Source organism: Podarcis tiliguerta (genome assembly GCF_965153285.1).
Source record: "Podarcis tiliguerta genome assembly, chromosome: 13".
Lineage (NCBI taxonomy): Eukaryota > Metazoa > Chordata > Lepidosauria > Squamata > Lacertidae > Podarcis > Podarcis tiliguerta.
Genome location: NC_139546.1, coordinates 8,192,858 through 8,208,513, shown reverse-complemented (window position 1 = coordinate 8,208,513; position 15,656 = coordinate 8,192,858). Strand labels below are relative to the sequence as shown.

Below are 15,656 nucleotides of genomic sequence, written 5' to 3'. Positions count from 1 at the left end.
GAGAGGAAGCAAAAAGAACAGAGGTGCCTTGAGAAGAATGGGGGAGTTATTTGGGAAGTGCCCACAGTTATTTGGGGGAAAGAGATGATAAAAAGGTAAAGGGAACCCTGACCATTAGGTCCAGTCGTGGCCGACTCTGGGGTTGCAGCGCTCATCTTGTTTATTGGCTGAGGGAGCCAGCGTACAGCTTCCGGGTCATGTGGCCAGCCTGACTGAGCCGCTTCTGGTGAACCAGAGCAGCTCACGGAAACGCTGTTTACCTTCCCGCCTGAGCGGTACCTATTTATCTACTTGCACTTTGACGTGCTTTCGAACTGCTAGGTTGGCAGGAGCCGGGACCGAGCAACGGGAGTTCACCCCATAGCAGGGATTCGAACCGCCGACCTTCTGATCGGCAAGTCCTAGGCTCTGTGGTTTAACCCACAGCACCACCCATGTCCCAACGCAAAATTCTTCCTGGCCCCCAAATATGGCGTCTGATTATCTCACACCAAGGTGCTCAATATATACTGCCCACTTACTTCGAGGTCAATTCCAATTTGTAAGGTGGGTTTCTGACTGCGCTACTGGCTCCCAATAACACAGTGATGGACTGGAGTCAAGCCCATTATTATCCACTCTGGGCAGCTGGGTTCCTTCAGTCTGCCACTGAAGCCCTACAACACACCCACGCTACCATTGGCTAATTTAAATTTAGAATTTAGCGGGCTATCTTGTCCTCCCCTGTGACTGGCTGAACCCAAGGCAAATGGCCAGGCACGAAAGACAAAGAGGCCGCCCCCTGTCCACCGAGGAGTTGTGATGGGCCGCAATTGCCCATCACAAGGAAGCAGTCCTTATAAACAAAATCTTCCAACACATTTTACAGGAATGATAGCCATTTTGTGACAAATCCTCATCACAAGTTTTAATTTTGGGTGGAGGCTCAGAGAAGGTAATAAGACCCAACTATAGCTTAAGGAATATAGATAACCTATTTCCCCCAAATAATTGGGGGCATTCCCTCCCCCCCCCATTCTTGTTTTTATTGTGTATATTGTTTTTTATCTCGTAGTTCCTTTTTTTAAAAAGGTTGTTAATGTTACTGTGTTTTTTAAAAAAAGTTTTTTATTAGGAATTTCAACATAACATTTCATCAAAAGACATATCATCCTTAATTCCCCCCCTATTTTTTCCCTCCCCCCTTCCCATAAAACCCCCCTCCCCCCTGACTTCCCTCAGGCCCTCTCTCTGGTTTTTCAATACATATACTTCTCTGCACATTATAAAGTTATAAAGATCCTTAATTTGTCTATCTATGTGCTATTAATGAAGGGATGCGGGTGGCACTGTGGGTTAAACCACAGAGCCTAGGACTTGCCTATCAGAAGCTCGGCGGTTCGAATCCCCCCCTCAGTCCCTGCTCCTGCCAACTTAGCAGTTTGAAAGCATGTCAAAGTGCAAGTAGATAAATAGGTACCGCTCCAGTGGGAAGGTAAACAGCTTTTCCATGCGTTGCTCTGGTTCACCAGAAGCGGCTTAGTCATGCTGGCCACATGACCTGGAAGGTGTACTGGCTCCCTCGGCCAATAAAGCGAGATGAGCGCTGCAACCCCATAGTCGGTCACGACTGGACCTAATGGTCAGGGGTCCCTTTACCTTTACTATGTGTTATTAATAATAAATTTGTGTATGTTTATTCAAAACCTGCCAAGGAGTCCAATTCATTTTGTTGTTTCTTGAAATACTGTGTAAAAGGTTCCCATTCTTCTTTAAAATCACAGTTGTTGTTGTCGCGCAGTATGTGTGTCAATTTTGCCAATTCCGCATAGTCCATCAGTTTCTCTTGCCACAGTTCTTTAGTCGGGGTTTCTTCATTCTTCCATCCTTGTGCTATTAAGACTCTTGCCGCCGTTGTCTCATACTTGAAAACATTCTTAAATTTCCTTGTAGTTCTATGCTGTGAACCACCCTCAGATCTACAGCTGAAGGAAAAAATATACAAATTTAATAAACAACAACAATAAAAAAATTCAATACACCTCTTTTTTCTTTTCTTGCTTCCTCTCGTGCCTTTTTCATTTCCCCAAATTTCCTGTCTTTCCACATTTCTCTGTTCTTTTTTGCTTCCTTCCCGTCTCTTTCTCTGATTTTTTGGAAGTGAAGGGTGTGCTTTCTGCTTGTGCCATAGCAGGAAATGCTTTTAATACAACCTGAGGGAAGGAATGTTAAAATTTAGTAATTTTGGTGATCACCAGCTTCGCAAAAATATTACAGGAAAACCTTTAGGCTTTTTGTTTGTTACTGGTAAGGGCGTGGACTGTAATTGTTAGAGCTCATGGGGCTCAGTTGTGTTTTATGCTTAAATAGTCAATTTCCACCAGCAGTGTGCAGTCTGAGGAAACCTCTGTTTCTCTACTACTGCAGCAGGGACTGGGGATCTCAGAAAATCCAGGTAAGTCAGGAGACACCTAAATTTTTTTATATTGGTGGAAGGCAAAGTGAATTGTTGGCCAAGCTGAGGGCGAAGGGAATCATGTGACCCAAGGTACCGTATTTTTTCGTGTATAATATGCCCCCGTGTATAAGGCGCCCTGTATTCTGGGGGACTCAAAATTAGGAAAATGGGTGAAGATTGCCCAGAGTTGTTGACCTTTTTTTGGGGGGAAGGATTGGTTATTTGGTTACTGAGCTTTTAAAAGGGGGGATTGATGAAAATCGCTTACCCACCTGACCTACGCTGCCACTCATGCACATCCTAAAAGCTGCCTTTCATATGTCCCATCGCCACCAGAAACCGCCAATTGCCTGCCCAATTGTTGCAACGACAGCAAATCCACACCAGCCAGGATAAATTATAGAACAAAAATTGAAGAAGAGGGAAAGGATTTGTTGAACCAGTTAATTTGAACCAGAATACAAAATAGGGAGGTGCGAGGAAGTCGAGGAAATAAGCTAATGAAAGATATAGATATAAAATTTGGTTGTGTGTTTTTGTCTTTTTTATGTTGTATTGTATTGTTTTTTTTATTGTTGATGTACTGTTTGTTGATTCTTTGTATTGTTTTTCTTGATTGTTTTTTCTTTTCATAATTATAAAATATCTAATAAATATTATTTAAAAAACCCCCCAAAACAATTCCACACCAGCTCTTGCCGCAGCCACCAATAACACCAAAAATCTTGTCTTATACCCGGAAAAGTACGGTTTATGATGCAGTCGCCGTGATGATGGTCACTTCCTTCGTAATGATGAAGGGTTCCCAAATGTTGGAACTTTGAGGGGCTGAGGGCTGGGCTGGATGTGGAACTTTTATTTTCTGTTTCCTCTTTTTGTTTTCTTTCTTTTTCTTTCAATGCTCCGTTTTACCGTAAAATAAAATAATGAAAGAGAAACAGTAATTACAGCGGTGTAGCCCTGCAAAGGAACTGGCCCCTAAGGCAGCTAAGGCTGCAATTCTGCGACACTTCCTTCTCGAAAAGATTTAATCCGGCCCTGCAAACACAGAACGCTGGCACTGTATCACTTCAGGCTGCATGTGGAAGTCAATTCTTCTTATTATCTTTTTTTTAATAATAATATTTATTGCTTTTTGAACAATTTAAACACTACAAAACAAAATGAAAAACAAAAAAAGAACAATACAATACAAAGACACTACATAACACTAACACATTAAACTAACAAAACCAAACAAAAACAATTTAAAACACTCAAACAATTTCAATATCTTATCTTTCATTCACTTATTTCACCCACCTCCTTACACCTCCCTTTTTGTATTCCACTTCTGTCAATTGTTTCAGCAATTTCTTTTCCATCTTCCTCTGTTTTCTGTCCTATAATTATCTTAACACATTCTAACCTTATTTTACCTTTGAAATTCTATTAATCTATTTATACTTAAATCCTTATAACATTTCTACTAAAGCCATATAACTTCATTCCAACAATCTTTTAACATTCATTAATTTTGCAGTATTTCTGTAAATAATCTTTAAACTTTTTCCAGTCTTCTTCCACCGACTCTTCTCCCTGGTCTCGGATTCTGCCAGTCATTTCCGCCAGTTCCATGTAGTCCATCAACTTCATCTGCCATTCTTCCCGGGTGGGTAGATCTTGTGTCTTCCAATACTTCGCGATAAGTACTCTTGCTGCTGTTGTGGCGTACATAAAAAAAGTTCTATCCTTCTTTAACACCAATTGGCCGACCAATTATCATTTTAATATATTTGCATCCTGCCTTTCTCCCAGATTGGGACTCATGTCCACGTACAAGATAGCATGTCTATGCACTCCCAGCAGATGATAAGGTAGCTTGTCAGGGAAAATGCCTGAGCCTGCATTCTCCACACTGACATGCAAGCTTTCAGTGTGCAGGGAGGAAATAGACAGGTAATCTCCCACCTGTTCCCAGTGGAACAGTCCCAGGAAGGTTGCTTCACAAGTCTGCTCTACTCTGCAAATATAATGGGCATGATGTCTGCATGTTGGTATACCATGAACGCAGTTAGTAGGAGGATCATCCAAGCTGGGAAAATAACAGGTTACGTTGTGCTTGGTGAAAGTAGTAGAACAATCCTATTTGTTGTTTAGTTGTTTAGTCATGTCCGACTCTTCATGACCCCATGGACCAGAGCACGCCAGGCACTCCTGTCTTCCACTGCCTCCCGCAGTTTGGTCAAACTCATGCTGGTAGCTTCGAGAACACTGTCCAACCATCTTGTCCTCTATCGTCCCCTTCTCCTTGTGCCCTCCATCTCTCCCAACATCAGGATCTTTTCCAGGGAGTCTTCTCTTTTCATGAGGTGGCCAAAGTATTGGAGCCTCAGCTTCAGGATCTGTCCTTCCAGCGAGCACTCAGGGCTGATTTCCTTCAGAATGGATACATTTTATCTTCTTGCAGTCCATGGGACTCTCAAGAGTCTCCTCCAGCACCAGAATTCAAAAGCATCAATTCTTTGGCGATCAGCCTTCTTTATGGTCCAGCTCTCACTTCCATACATCACTACTGGGAAAACCATGGCTTTAACTATACGGACCTTTGTTGGCAAGGTGATGTCTCTGCTTTTTAATATGCTGTCTAGGTTTGTCACCTGGAGCAGGAACCGGCAATCCACTCTGATATCCCTGCCAAGAAAACTCCATGAACAATCCTATACCCCCAAATATATCGAGGCAGCTACACCACTGGAACAGCTGCCAGTAGCCTATACCCCAATGACCTGAGCGATATAGCCCAGGAGAAGATAGGTGTATCATCTATTTGAATAAAATGATATTCGAGTAATTTTTTTGGTAGTAGATTTGTATTGGTTATGGTTATGTAAAAACATCATTCATTCAGTTGAAACAGTGATGGAGATGGGTTGTGCCATTTGTCTTCTCATTCCAGAAATCTTCAAACAGTGTTCCACCTCGATAGTTAAAAATCAAGACTCAACACACTTGGTAAAAAGTCTTCTCTGAAGTAGGGTGTGGAATAGGAGTTTTATGCACTGAATGACATCTTTGTTGACAAGTGACAAAAGAAGAAACTTTGGCTTTCCCAGAAAAGCACATCATGGTCCCCACCTCAGCAAGAGCGGTTGCAATTCAATTGTTAATACTTCAGCTTGCCTTAGTAGGCAACATTTTCTGCGGGAATGTGCTTATCTGGCCAGAGGATGCCAGCCACTGGCTAAATATCAAGGTCATTATCCAGGAACTGCTGCATAGAGGTCACAATGTCAGCATCCTAGCCCCATCAGCGTCCATCTTAATCGAACCCAGCGATGATATATCAGCTGCCAAGTTTGAGGTGTTCCCTGTGCCCTATGGAAAGGATGAGGCCCAGTCATTCTTTGAGGAATTCGTCACGTTGTTGCTGGACCACAAGCCATCTGCTCTGACCTTCTACAGGTTTTACCAAGAGATGCGAAAGATGATGAGGAAAGTACATGAGTTCCATAAGTTCAAGTGTGAAAATGTACTGGCTGATCAGGAACTCATGGCCCGCCTGAAAAAGAGCAACTACGACGTGCTCCTTGCAGACCCTGCGGCACCCTGTGGCAACCTGATTGCTGTGAAAATGGACATCCCGTTTGTGTACACCCTGCAGTTCACGCCAGGCCTAACAGTGGAGAGACACTGTGGCAAGATACCTGCTCCTCCTTCCTATGCCCCGGCTGTCTTGTCTGGGCTCACAGACAGAATGTCTTTTGGAGAAAGGGTGAAGAATATAATATCTTACCTCGTGCAAGACCATGTTTTCCAGACCTGGTATGGCGATTGGGACTCTTACTACAGTCAGGTTTTAGGTAAGCCTGCTTTTGTTTCTTCTTCCCAAAGTATTGCTATTATTTGGTAGATGCTCTAAAGATGGCAAGGATTCCAACTTCAGTCCTTGGCATGGCCAGTTAGAAGGGGCCTCCTAGTAGCAGGATTGGAAAGGCCTCATCCTGGGCCTGTGTAGAGCCACGGTCAGCTGGGAAAAGACTCTACTAAGCTGGAGAGCCTCCTACCTGTAATGGAGGGAGGTGCAGATCTCACCTGCTTTGCTCCTTTATCGCTTCACCCAGTTGCTCTGCCTGCTGTATTCAGCTTGAAGTAGAATAATTTCTAAAATGAATTTGGAATTGAAGCATGGGCATTCTTTTGGAATTCTCTGCTCTTTCCCACCAATGTTCAAGCATGGAGAAAGCAAATTTGATATTGTAGCTATTGTTCCACCAGCATTCTTTTGTGCTGCTTTATTTACTGATGTGTTCTTCTGGGGTTTGGGAAGAAACTTTGTTTGGTTTGCAATATTATGAGAACCTTCCTAAATTGCATTTCCTAAATTGGCCAGTTAGAAAGGACATCCTAGTAGCAGGATTGGAAAGGCCTTATCCTGGGGCTGTGTAGAGACACCGTCAGCTGGGAATAGACTCTACTAAGCTTTAGAGCTTGATCATCTGTAATAATAATAATAATAATAATAATAATAATAATAATAATAATACCTTTTTATTTATACCCCGCCCTCCCCAGGAAAGACCGGGCTCAGGGCGGCTAACAACCAATAATAAAAACAAGTTGATTAAAATACAGTTTTAAAAAGATTAAGATACAGCATTAAAACAATTAGGGAGCAAAGTCTTCATAGGAGGAGAACGGAAAAAGAAAGAGGGGGAAGGAATCAAACTGATTCAGAGCCAAAGGCCAGGTGGAACAACTCTGTCTTACAGAGAGTAAGGGAGTGAGGACTGAATCTTACCTGCTTTGTCCTTTTATTGCTTCACCCAGTTGCTCTGCCTTCTGCACAACTCCCCCTGAGCTCAAATTGAACTAGAATCATATCTAAAATTAGCTTTAGAGTTGAAGCACAGACATTATTCTGGGATTTTCTGCTCTTTCCCACCACTCAACAAATGATGAGCAAGCAACTTTTATGTCGTTCTATCTATTATTTCATCAGGATCCTTCTGTGTGGTATTTTACTGATGTGTTTTATTGCAATGGATGGCAGAGAAACTTGATCTGATATTGTAAACCTATGTAAATTCCACTTCCCGGAGTGACAGACACACAACTATGCTTTGAAACTGGAGTTACCTGAACTTTGCAATGTAGTTCAATCGACCAAAAAAATTGTACAAAAATGTGTAAGTTATGTGAAGCATGCAGGGAAATGCATACATTTGTGAGAATAGCTTCGTATATTTGGGGAAACTGCTTGCAAAGATGTGTATAATATGCAAAAGTGCATACAAAAATAGGTCTGTTAGGAGTGACACTTTTTTTGTGAAAACTTTTAAAATGAATGACATTTTAATGCACTAATGTGGACAATTGAAATTGATTGGGGAAGAAAGAAACTGAGAGCAGCCACAATTGACCTATCCTTAGCTCCTGCACATCGGAAAGATACCACATGAAGATAATCTTCATACAGCTGTATGTGTGATCACCACCACACTGTTGTTGTTTTGAGGGGAAGATGTGTTATCAATGCATCAATAATGATGAGGGGGAAAGAAAGTCAAGGAAGCTGAAGGAACCCAAAGCTGCAACAGATAGTATCTGCACAGTGTTCTTTGCAGAATTCAGTAACAAGAACTGAACCAATGGCCTGGTTTGTCAACAGATTGTCACTAGTTCTGGTGCACATTCAGCTACCAGCGCTGACTTCAGGTCAATTGGTTCTTTCTAACATTATGGAGGGACGTGGGTGGCGCTGTGGGCTAAAGCCTCAGTGCCTAGGGCTTGCCGATCGTAAGGTCGGCGGTTCGAATCCCCGCGGCGGGGTACGCTCCCGTTGTTCGGTCCCAGCGCCTGCCAACCTAGCAGTTTGAAAGCACTCCCGGGTGCAAGTAGATAAATAGGGACCGCTTACTGGCGGGAAGGTAAACGGCGTTTCCGTGTGCGGCTCTGGCTCGCCAGAGCAGCGATGTCACGCTGGCCACGTGACCCGGAAGTGTCTCTGGACAGCGCTGGCCCCCGGCCTCTTGAGTGAGATGGGCGCACAACCCTAGAGTCTGTCAAGACTGGCCTGTACGGGCAGGGGTACCTTTACCTTTAATAATAATAATAATAATAATAATAATAAATATAAATATAAATTTTATTTATATCCCGCCCTCCCCAGCCGAAGCCGGGCTCAGGGCGGCTAACAACACTAAAATACTACAACATTATAAAAACATTATAAAAATTAATTAAAATCAAAACTGATGGCAACCATAAACTAAAGTTCTGTAAAGATTGCCAAAGGAGGGGGTCAGGCTGCGCCCTGACCAAAGGCCTGGTGGAACAGCTCTGTCTTGCAGGCCCTGCGGAAAGATGTCAAGTCCCGCAGGGCCCTTGTCTCTTGTGACAGAGCGTGCCACCAGATTGGAGCCGCAGCCGAAAAAGCCCTGGCTCTGGTTAAGGCCAGCCTAACCTCTCTGTGGCCTGGGACCTTCAAGATGTTTTTATTTGAAGACTGTAGGTTCCTATGTGGGGCAAACCAGGAGAGGCGGTCCTGTAGGTACGAGGGTCCTAGGCTGTATAGGGCTTTAAATGTTAAAACCAGCACCTTAAACCTGATCCTGTACTCCACCGGGAGCCAGTGCAGCTGGTATAGCACCGGATCCATAGCCAGCCCAGGCTTGCTAATGAATGAGTGCCCATAATACATGTATTTCTTTCTGTCCCCAGTTCCTGTTCACATCTCTTACTTTTTTTTAGGTGTCCAGTTGAAATGTAATGCCTGAACCAGCTTTCACTATTTGTGGAAATGTTGAAAACGTGAAAGGGAGACAAGCTGAATGTAACCTCGTTCCTCTTTCTCATTCGACAGGGAGACCCACAACTCAGTGTGAAGTGATGGGGAAAGCGGAAATCTGGTTGATCCGTACCTACTGGGACCTTGAATTCCCGCGGCCTCTCCTACCCAATTTTGAGTTTGTGGGAGGTCTGCAGTGTCAGCCAGCCAAGCCTTTGCCAGAGGTAATTCTGAAACCAAATTTCAGTTAGGCGTGCTTTCTTGACAGAAGGTCCCATTGTTCTTGCTAGGTGAATTATACATTATGAGAAGTGTAGCAAATGTAGTGGATGAGCTTATCATCACTGATATAGTTGTGCCAGGAAGAACTTGGCCTGCTTAATTTTCTGCTTTTAAAGCTGATGTGAAAAGCACAGGTGAAAAAGTGGAGAAAAGGTGTCCTCAGCTGGAGTGACCAGTGACTTTGTCTGTTGTCTACTCTGCTCTCCATATAGTGTTGTGGCCTAAACCACTGAGCCTCTTGGGCTTGCTGATTGGAAGGTCGGCGGTTCGAATCCCCATGATGGAGTGAGCTCCCGTTGCTCTGTCGCAGCTCCTGCCAACATAGCAGGTCGAAAGCACAGCGGTGCAAGTAGATAAATAGGTACCAATGTGGCAGGAAGGTAACCGGCATTTCTGTGCACTCTGGCACTTGTCACTTTGTTACGTTGTGCTAGAAGTGGTTTAGTCCTGCTGGCCACATGACCTGGAAAACTCTCTGTGGACAAACACCGGCTCCCTCAGCCTGAAAGTGAGATGAGTGCTGCACCCCAGAGTCGTCTTTGACTGGACTTAACCATCCAGGGGTCCTTTACCTTTTACCTTTAGAACTCTAATAGGCTTCCATGGAGCCTAAAGCACAGTTTGGAAGCTGGAACTTAAAGATCATTTCCCAAACACTCCCTCACAACATTAAATTTCAAGAAATATATTCACATTGCAAATCATGCATCAGGTTCAAACGGCAAAGACATGGAGGAATGTGACTTGTCAATATATTTATTTTTAAATGTGCTTTGAACTTTTGACAGGAAATGGAAGAATTTGTCCAGAGTTCAGGGGAACATGGCATTGTGGTGTTTTCTCTGGGCTCTCTTGTTGCAAACTTAACGGATGAAAAGAGTAACATCGTTGCATCGGCACTTAGCCAGCTTCCACAGAAGGTCAGTGTTCATGTTGTTTGGTAAAGAAAACAAAAACAAAAAGTTGTATAGTGGACTTGTGAAAATGCTGCCCCAATTCCCTTAACTGATCTGTGAAATTGCATCCCTTTACAGCAAACACATTAAAGATTTTCTTTTCTTGAAATCTACTTAAATACATTAGAGTCGTGTAAGACATTGAAGTTGTCCTTGTCTAATACAGTCATACCTTGGGTTACAGATGCTTCAAGTTGCGTTTTTTTCAGGTTACGATACCCAGAAATACTGGAACGGGTTACTTCTGGATTTCGGTGGTCGCGCATGCACAGAAGCGCTAAATCGCATTTTGCGAATGCGCAGAAGTGCCGAGTTGCAACCTTCGTGTGCGCAGACGCGGCGCTGCGGGTTGCGAAAGCTGCGGGTTGTGAACGTGCCTCCCGCACAGATCATGTTCGCAACCTGAGCATCCACTGTAAATGTTGTGAGAGTTACCGTATTTTTCGCTCTATAAGACGCACCAGACCACAAGACACACCTAGTTTTTGGAGGAGGAAAACAAGAAAAAAATATATTCTGAATCTCAAAATCCAGAACAGCAAGAGGGATCGCTGCGCAGTGAAAGCAGCAATCCCTCTTGCTGTTCTGGCTTCTGGGATAGCTGCGCAGCCTGCATTCGCTCCATAAGACGCACAGACATTTCCCCTTACTTTTTAGGAGGGAAAAAGTGAGTCTTATAGAGCAAAAAATATGGTAATTATAATTCATAGAGAAGAAGATGGACAATGGAATTTGTTCTGGATAACTTTTAGTTTATTTGTTTTCTTCAATTTTCCCCGTACATTATGAATGTAGGAGTCATGAAAGCTTTCCTCTTATTTTCTAATCCAGGTTCTTTGGCGCCACAAAGGGAAAAGACCAGAAACTTTAGGTGCGAACACCAGGATTTATGACTGGATACCACAAAATGATCTTCTCGGTGAGAGAGACCTCATGCTTGTTGCAGTTATGGCTTCTATGCTGTGTTCTGCCAGTCCCTAGGAAATATCCTTCCTCCATCCCCATATTCCTCACTCATGACAGCAATGAGCATTCTCCCCTTGTTCTATTCTGATCCATTCCTGATCACAGAATGGTAGTTGTCATGTATTCAGTGGTCTGTGTTTGCCTGAGCTTGAGTCTGGACTAAGGATTCTGAGCCCCTGTGTCCTGATTCAACACATGATAATCCAACCACAGGACATTTCAGGATTTGGGCCACTGCCATTGGCCCTGAAACTCTGAGTTATGATTTGCAGTTGGGAAGTTTAGACAGCCAATCACTTTGGGAGTGGCCCAGACATTCAGAAATGTATATAAGCAGTTGTTCTGCCCCTGTTCTTTCCCGCCATGACCTGGCCACAGTGATCCATGCGACGGTCACCTCCAGGCTTGACTACTGTAATTCGCTCTACGCGGAGCTGCCCTTGAAGCTGTCCCAGAAACTCCAGTGGGTGCAGAATGCTGCAGCGAGGCTCCTCACGGGGTCTCTGCCATGGGAGCATATTCACCCAGTGCTTTTCAAGCTGCACTGGCTCCCAGTGGAGTACAGGGTCATATTTAAGGTGCTGGTTTTGACCTTTAAAGCCCTTCACAGCCTAGGACTCTCGTACCTACGGGACCGCCTCTCCCGGTATGCCCCACGGAGAGCCTCAAGGTCCATAAATAGCAACACCCTAGTGGTCCCAGACCCTAAGGAAGTTAGATTAGTCTCAACCAGAGCCAGGGCCTTTTCAACACTGGTTCCGATCTGGTGGAACGCTCTGCCTCATGAGACCAGGGCCCTGCAGGATCTGATTTCTTTCCGCAAGGCCTGTAAGACAGAGTTGTTCCACCTGGCCTTTTGATTCCCCCCCCTTTCTTTTTCCTTCTCCTCCTGTGATGAGGCTGCATTTTTATATTGTAATGTTTCAATGTTTTAATGTTGTATTTTAACCTTGTTTTTTAAAGTTGTATTCATTCAATTTGTTTTTATTATTGCTTGTTAGCTGCCCTGAGCCCGGTCTTAGCTGGGGAGGGCGGGGTATAAATAAAAATTATGATGATGATGATGATGATGATTATTATTTTGTCCAGTTCTGTTAGTTCAATAAAGGTTCCTGCAGTTATCACTTTGTCTTGCTTCATGGGAACACATCTACACTTCAGTAGTATCATAGAACTGTAGTGTAGGAAGCGACCCTGAGAGTTTTCTAGTCCAACCAGCAAATTTACTCCGCCCCTGTGTTCTGTGCTGCCTGCTTTCTTGTTGAGGATATATCTATATGCAACATTCAGGGATAGCATGGCATGTGGACTAAGCTGGAATACTATAGCTGAAGATCCATTATAATTTAACCATTTCATATCGAGTAAATTTTCCTCTTCCTTCTCCAGGACACCCCAATACCAAAGCACACATGGTGGAGCCAGTGGAATTTATGAACCTATTTATCATGGTATTCCTATAGTGGAGATTCCCATGTTTAGCAACCATTCCCATAACAGGAAGAGGCAGGGGAAACACATGGGGGAAAACCAAGCCCCCAGACAGTGCTAGATTTTTGGTGCTTTGCGTTTTCCACTATTCAAGATACCAAAGACTACAAACTCTCTCTGTTTTACAAAAATGTTGTTGTGTGCTTGGCCAGGGTCAGCGCTGAGTTCTTTGTTGTTGTTGTTTAGTCATTTAGTCGTGTCCGACTCTTCGTGACCCCCTGGACCAGAGCACGCCAGGCACTCCTGTCTTCCACTGCCTCCCGCAGTTTGGTCAGGCTCATGTTTGTAGCTTCACAAACACTATCCAGCCATCTCGTCTTCTGTCGTCCCCTTCTCCTTGTGCCCTCCATCTTTCCCAACATCAGGGTCTTTTCCAGGGAGTCTTCTCTTCTCATGAGGTGGCCAAAGTATTGGAGCCTCAACTTCACGATCTGTCCTTCCAGTGAGCACTCAGGGCTGATTTCCTTAAGAATGGATGCGTTTGATCTTCTTGCAGTCCATGGGACTCTCAAGAGTCTCCTCCAGCAACATAATTCAAAAGCATCAATTCTTCGGCGATCAGCCTTCTTTATGGTCCAGCTCTCACTTCCATACATCACATACCATATGTATAGTGAACCGCAATCTTCAGAGATTGCCTGACAGTTGGACTATGCTGGGCACTGCTGCTGAGAATCAATGCTAATAACCTACTTTTATCATCCCATAGTCAACAGAGTCTCATCTTCTCCTTCCAGGACACCCCAAGACCAAAGCCTTCATAACACATGGTGGGATCAATGGGATTTATGAAGCTATTTACCATGGCGTTCCCACAGTGGGGATTCCCATGTTTGCTGACCAGCCTGACAATATTCAGCACATGAAGGCAAAGGGGATGGCTGTGGGGCTGGACATCCAGACAATGGAAGCCGAAGATTTAGTGGATGCTGTGAAGGCTGTCATTCTCAACGCCACGTGAGTCAATCACAAACTCTCATCTGAAAGTGAGAGATGACTAGTGGTCTCCGTTAGTCTGCAGAGTGCATGTGAGATTGCTTCAGGGCCAGGTGTATGGCAGCTTACCTGTGGAAATTTGCAGAAACCATGCCAAGTGTCAAAAGCACTGATTGTGGAAGAGTATTGCTCCTTAGCACTGTGCCCGTTGTTGTTTTACTAGAATTGCAAAATTTCCTAATGCTACAGTGCTTGCTAAACTGCAGCACTGGTCCTATCTCCAGGGACGTAGGAAGGGGGGGCGGGGTGGGGGCCATCTTGGAGGGGGGTGACAAATTATCAAGGAGCAATTACTGCCCTAATAGGGCGGTTCATAAAAAACTTTTTTTTCAAAAAAAAATCCTGCTCCAAAGGTCTTATCTTACTACACTAGGGATTATAGAGCTATATATGAAATTTCATGCATATCAGTTAATATCTTGACCCTCCTCCACGAAAATAGCTGTTTACTTAGCCGTTTTCCCATGTTTTGAAGGCTGAAATTTCAGTTCAGTGGAGCACTTACTGTTCCCAACCCTAAACCTGCAGAAAGCCATCTAATTAGACTTTAATTTGATTTTGACATGCTTTTAGGAGGTAATTTAATTACTGTTTGATTTTATACCAATGTTATGTATCTGATGTTAGCCGCCCTGAGCCCGACTTTGGTCAGGGAGGGCAGGATATAAATAAAAGTTTATTATTATTATTATTAATTATTATTCCTTTGTAAGAAAATATGAAATAACATAAAACCATTTTTGCAGGCCAAAAAAAATACCGTATTTCTTGCTCTATAAGACTCACTTTTTCCCTCCTAAAAAGTAAGGGGAAATGTGTGTGCGTCTTATGGAGCTAATTCAGGCTGCGCAGCTATCCCTGAAGCCAGAGCAGCAAGAGGGATTGCTGCTTTCACTGAGCAGTGATCCCTCTTGCTGCTCTGGCTTCTGAGATTCAGAATTTTTTTTTTCTTGTTTTCCTCCTCCCAAAACAAGGTGCCTCTTGTGGTCCGGTGCATCTTATAGAGTGAAAAATACGGTATATAAATCAACGTGGGGTGTGTGTGTGTGTGACAATACATTTTCCGCACTGGTACCACCTCACCTTCCTACGCCTCTGCCTATCTCAATTTGTTTTTATTTCTCTCCCCCACCTTCTTTTCCTCCAGATATAAGGAAAACGCATTAAGGCTATCACAGATCCACCATGACCAACTGTTAAAGCCTCTGGACCGGGCTGTCTTTTGGATTGAGTTTGTCATGCGCCACAAAGGTGCCAAGCACTTGAGAGTAGCTGCCCATCACTTGACCTGGTACCAATATCACTCCCTGGACGTCATTGCCTTCTTGATCGGTTGCATGGCAGTCTTCACATTCATTGCTGTCAAATGCTGTTTATGCTGTTTATTTTATTGTCGGGAACGTGTTCGGATCATTATGAAGACGAAAACAGAATAGTTTCTCTTGGGACTCAGCCATTGTTGTGTGCCTCTTTATGGAATCTGCTTCCAAAAGTGCTAAGCATTTTCAGCTTTTTAAATAAGGTTTTAATGTTTGATGTTTTATCATTTTTTTTATATTCTGCTGGGAGCTGCCCAGAGTGGCTGGGGAAACCCAGCCAGATGGGCGGGGAATTAATAATAATAATAATTTTTTATTATAGCAATGCTCAGCTGAAGCCAGCCTTAACAACCCTCCATTCAGCTGTGGAGAGAGGAGAGTTGTGGTTCGAGGACCCGACCCCCGCCCTGTGGAAATGAACACACAAGGACACGTGATAT

General features: G+C 43.8%; 1 protein-coding gene across 1 annotated transcript; it reads left to right on the top strand.

Annotated features, from left to right (window-relative positions):
* The first annotated feature begins 5,454 nt into the window (after positions 1-5,454).
* LOC310661514 (UDP-glucuronosyltransferase 2A2-like) lies at positions 5,455-15,454 on the top strand. Its single transcript, XM_083407783.1, has 6 exons — positions 5,455-6,279; positions 9,282-9,430; positions 10,277-10,408; positions 11,276-11,363; positions 13,639-13,858; positions 15,045-15,454. The coding sequence occupies exons 1-6, from the start codon at positions 5,544-5,546 to the stop codon at positions 15,331-15,333; spliced, it is 1,614 nt and encodes a 537-aa protein (XP_083263909.1). The 5' UTR covers positions 5,455-5,543; the 3' UTR covers positions 15,334-15,454.
* Positions 15,455-15,656: the final 202 nt, after the last annotated feature.

Bases quoted from the DNA above. Each gene is read 5' to 3' on its own strand.
- LOC310661514 (XM_083407783.1), top strand. From the start codon at position 5,544: ATGGTCCCCACCTCAGCAAGAGCGGTTGCAATTCAATTGTTAATACTT. The intron at 10,409-11,275 runs GTCAGTGTTCAT...TTTCTAATCCAG, and splicing joins TTAGCCAGCTTCCACAGAAG to GTTCTTTGGCGCCACAAAGG. The intron at 11,364-13,638 runs GTGAGAGAGACC...TTCTCCTTCCAG, and splicing joins ACCACAAAATGATCTTCTCG to GACACCCCAAGACCAAAGCC.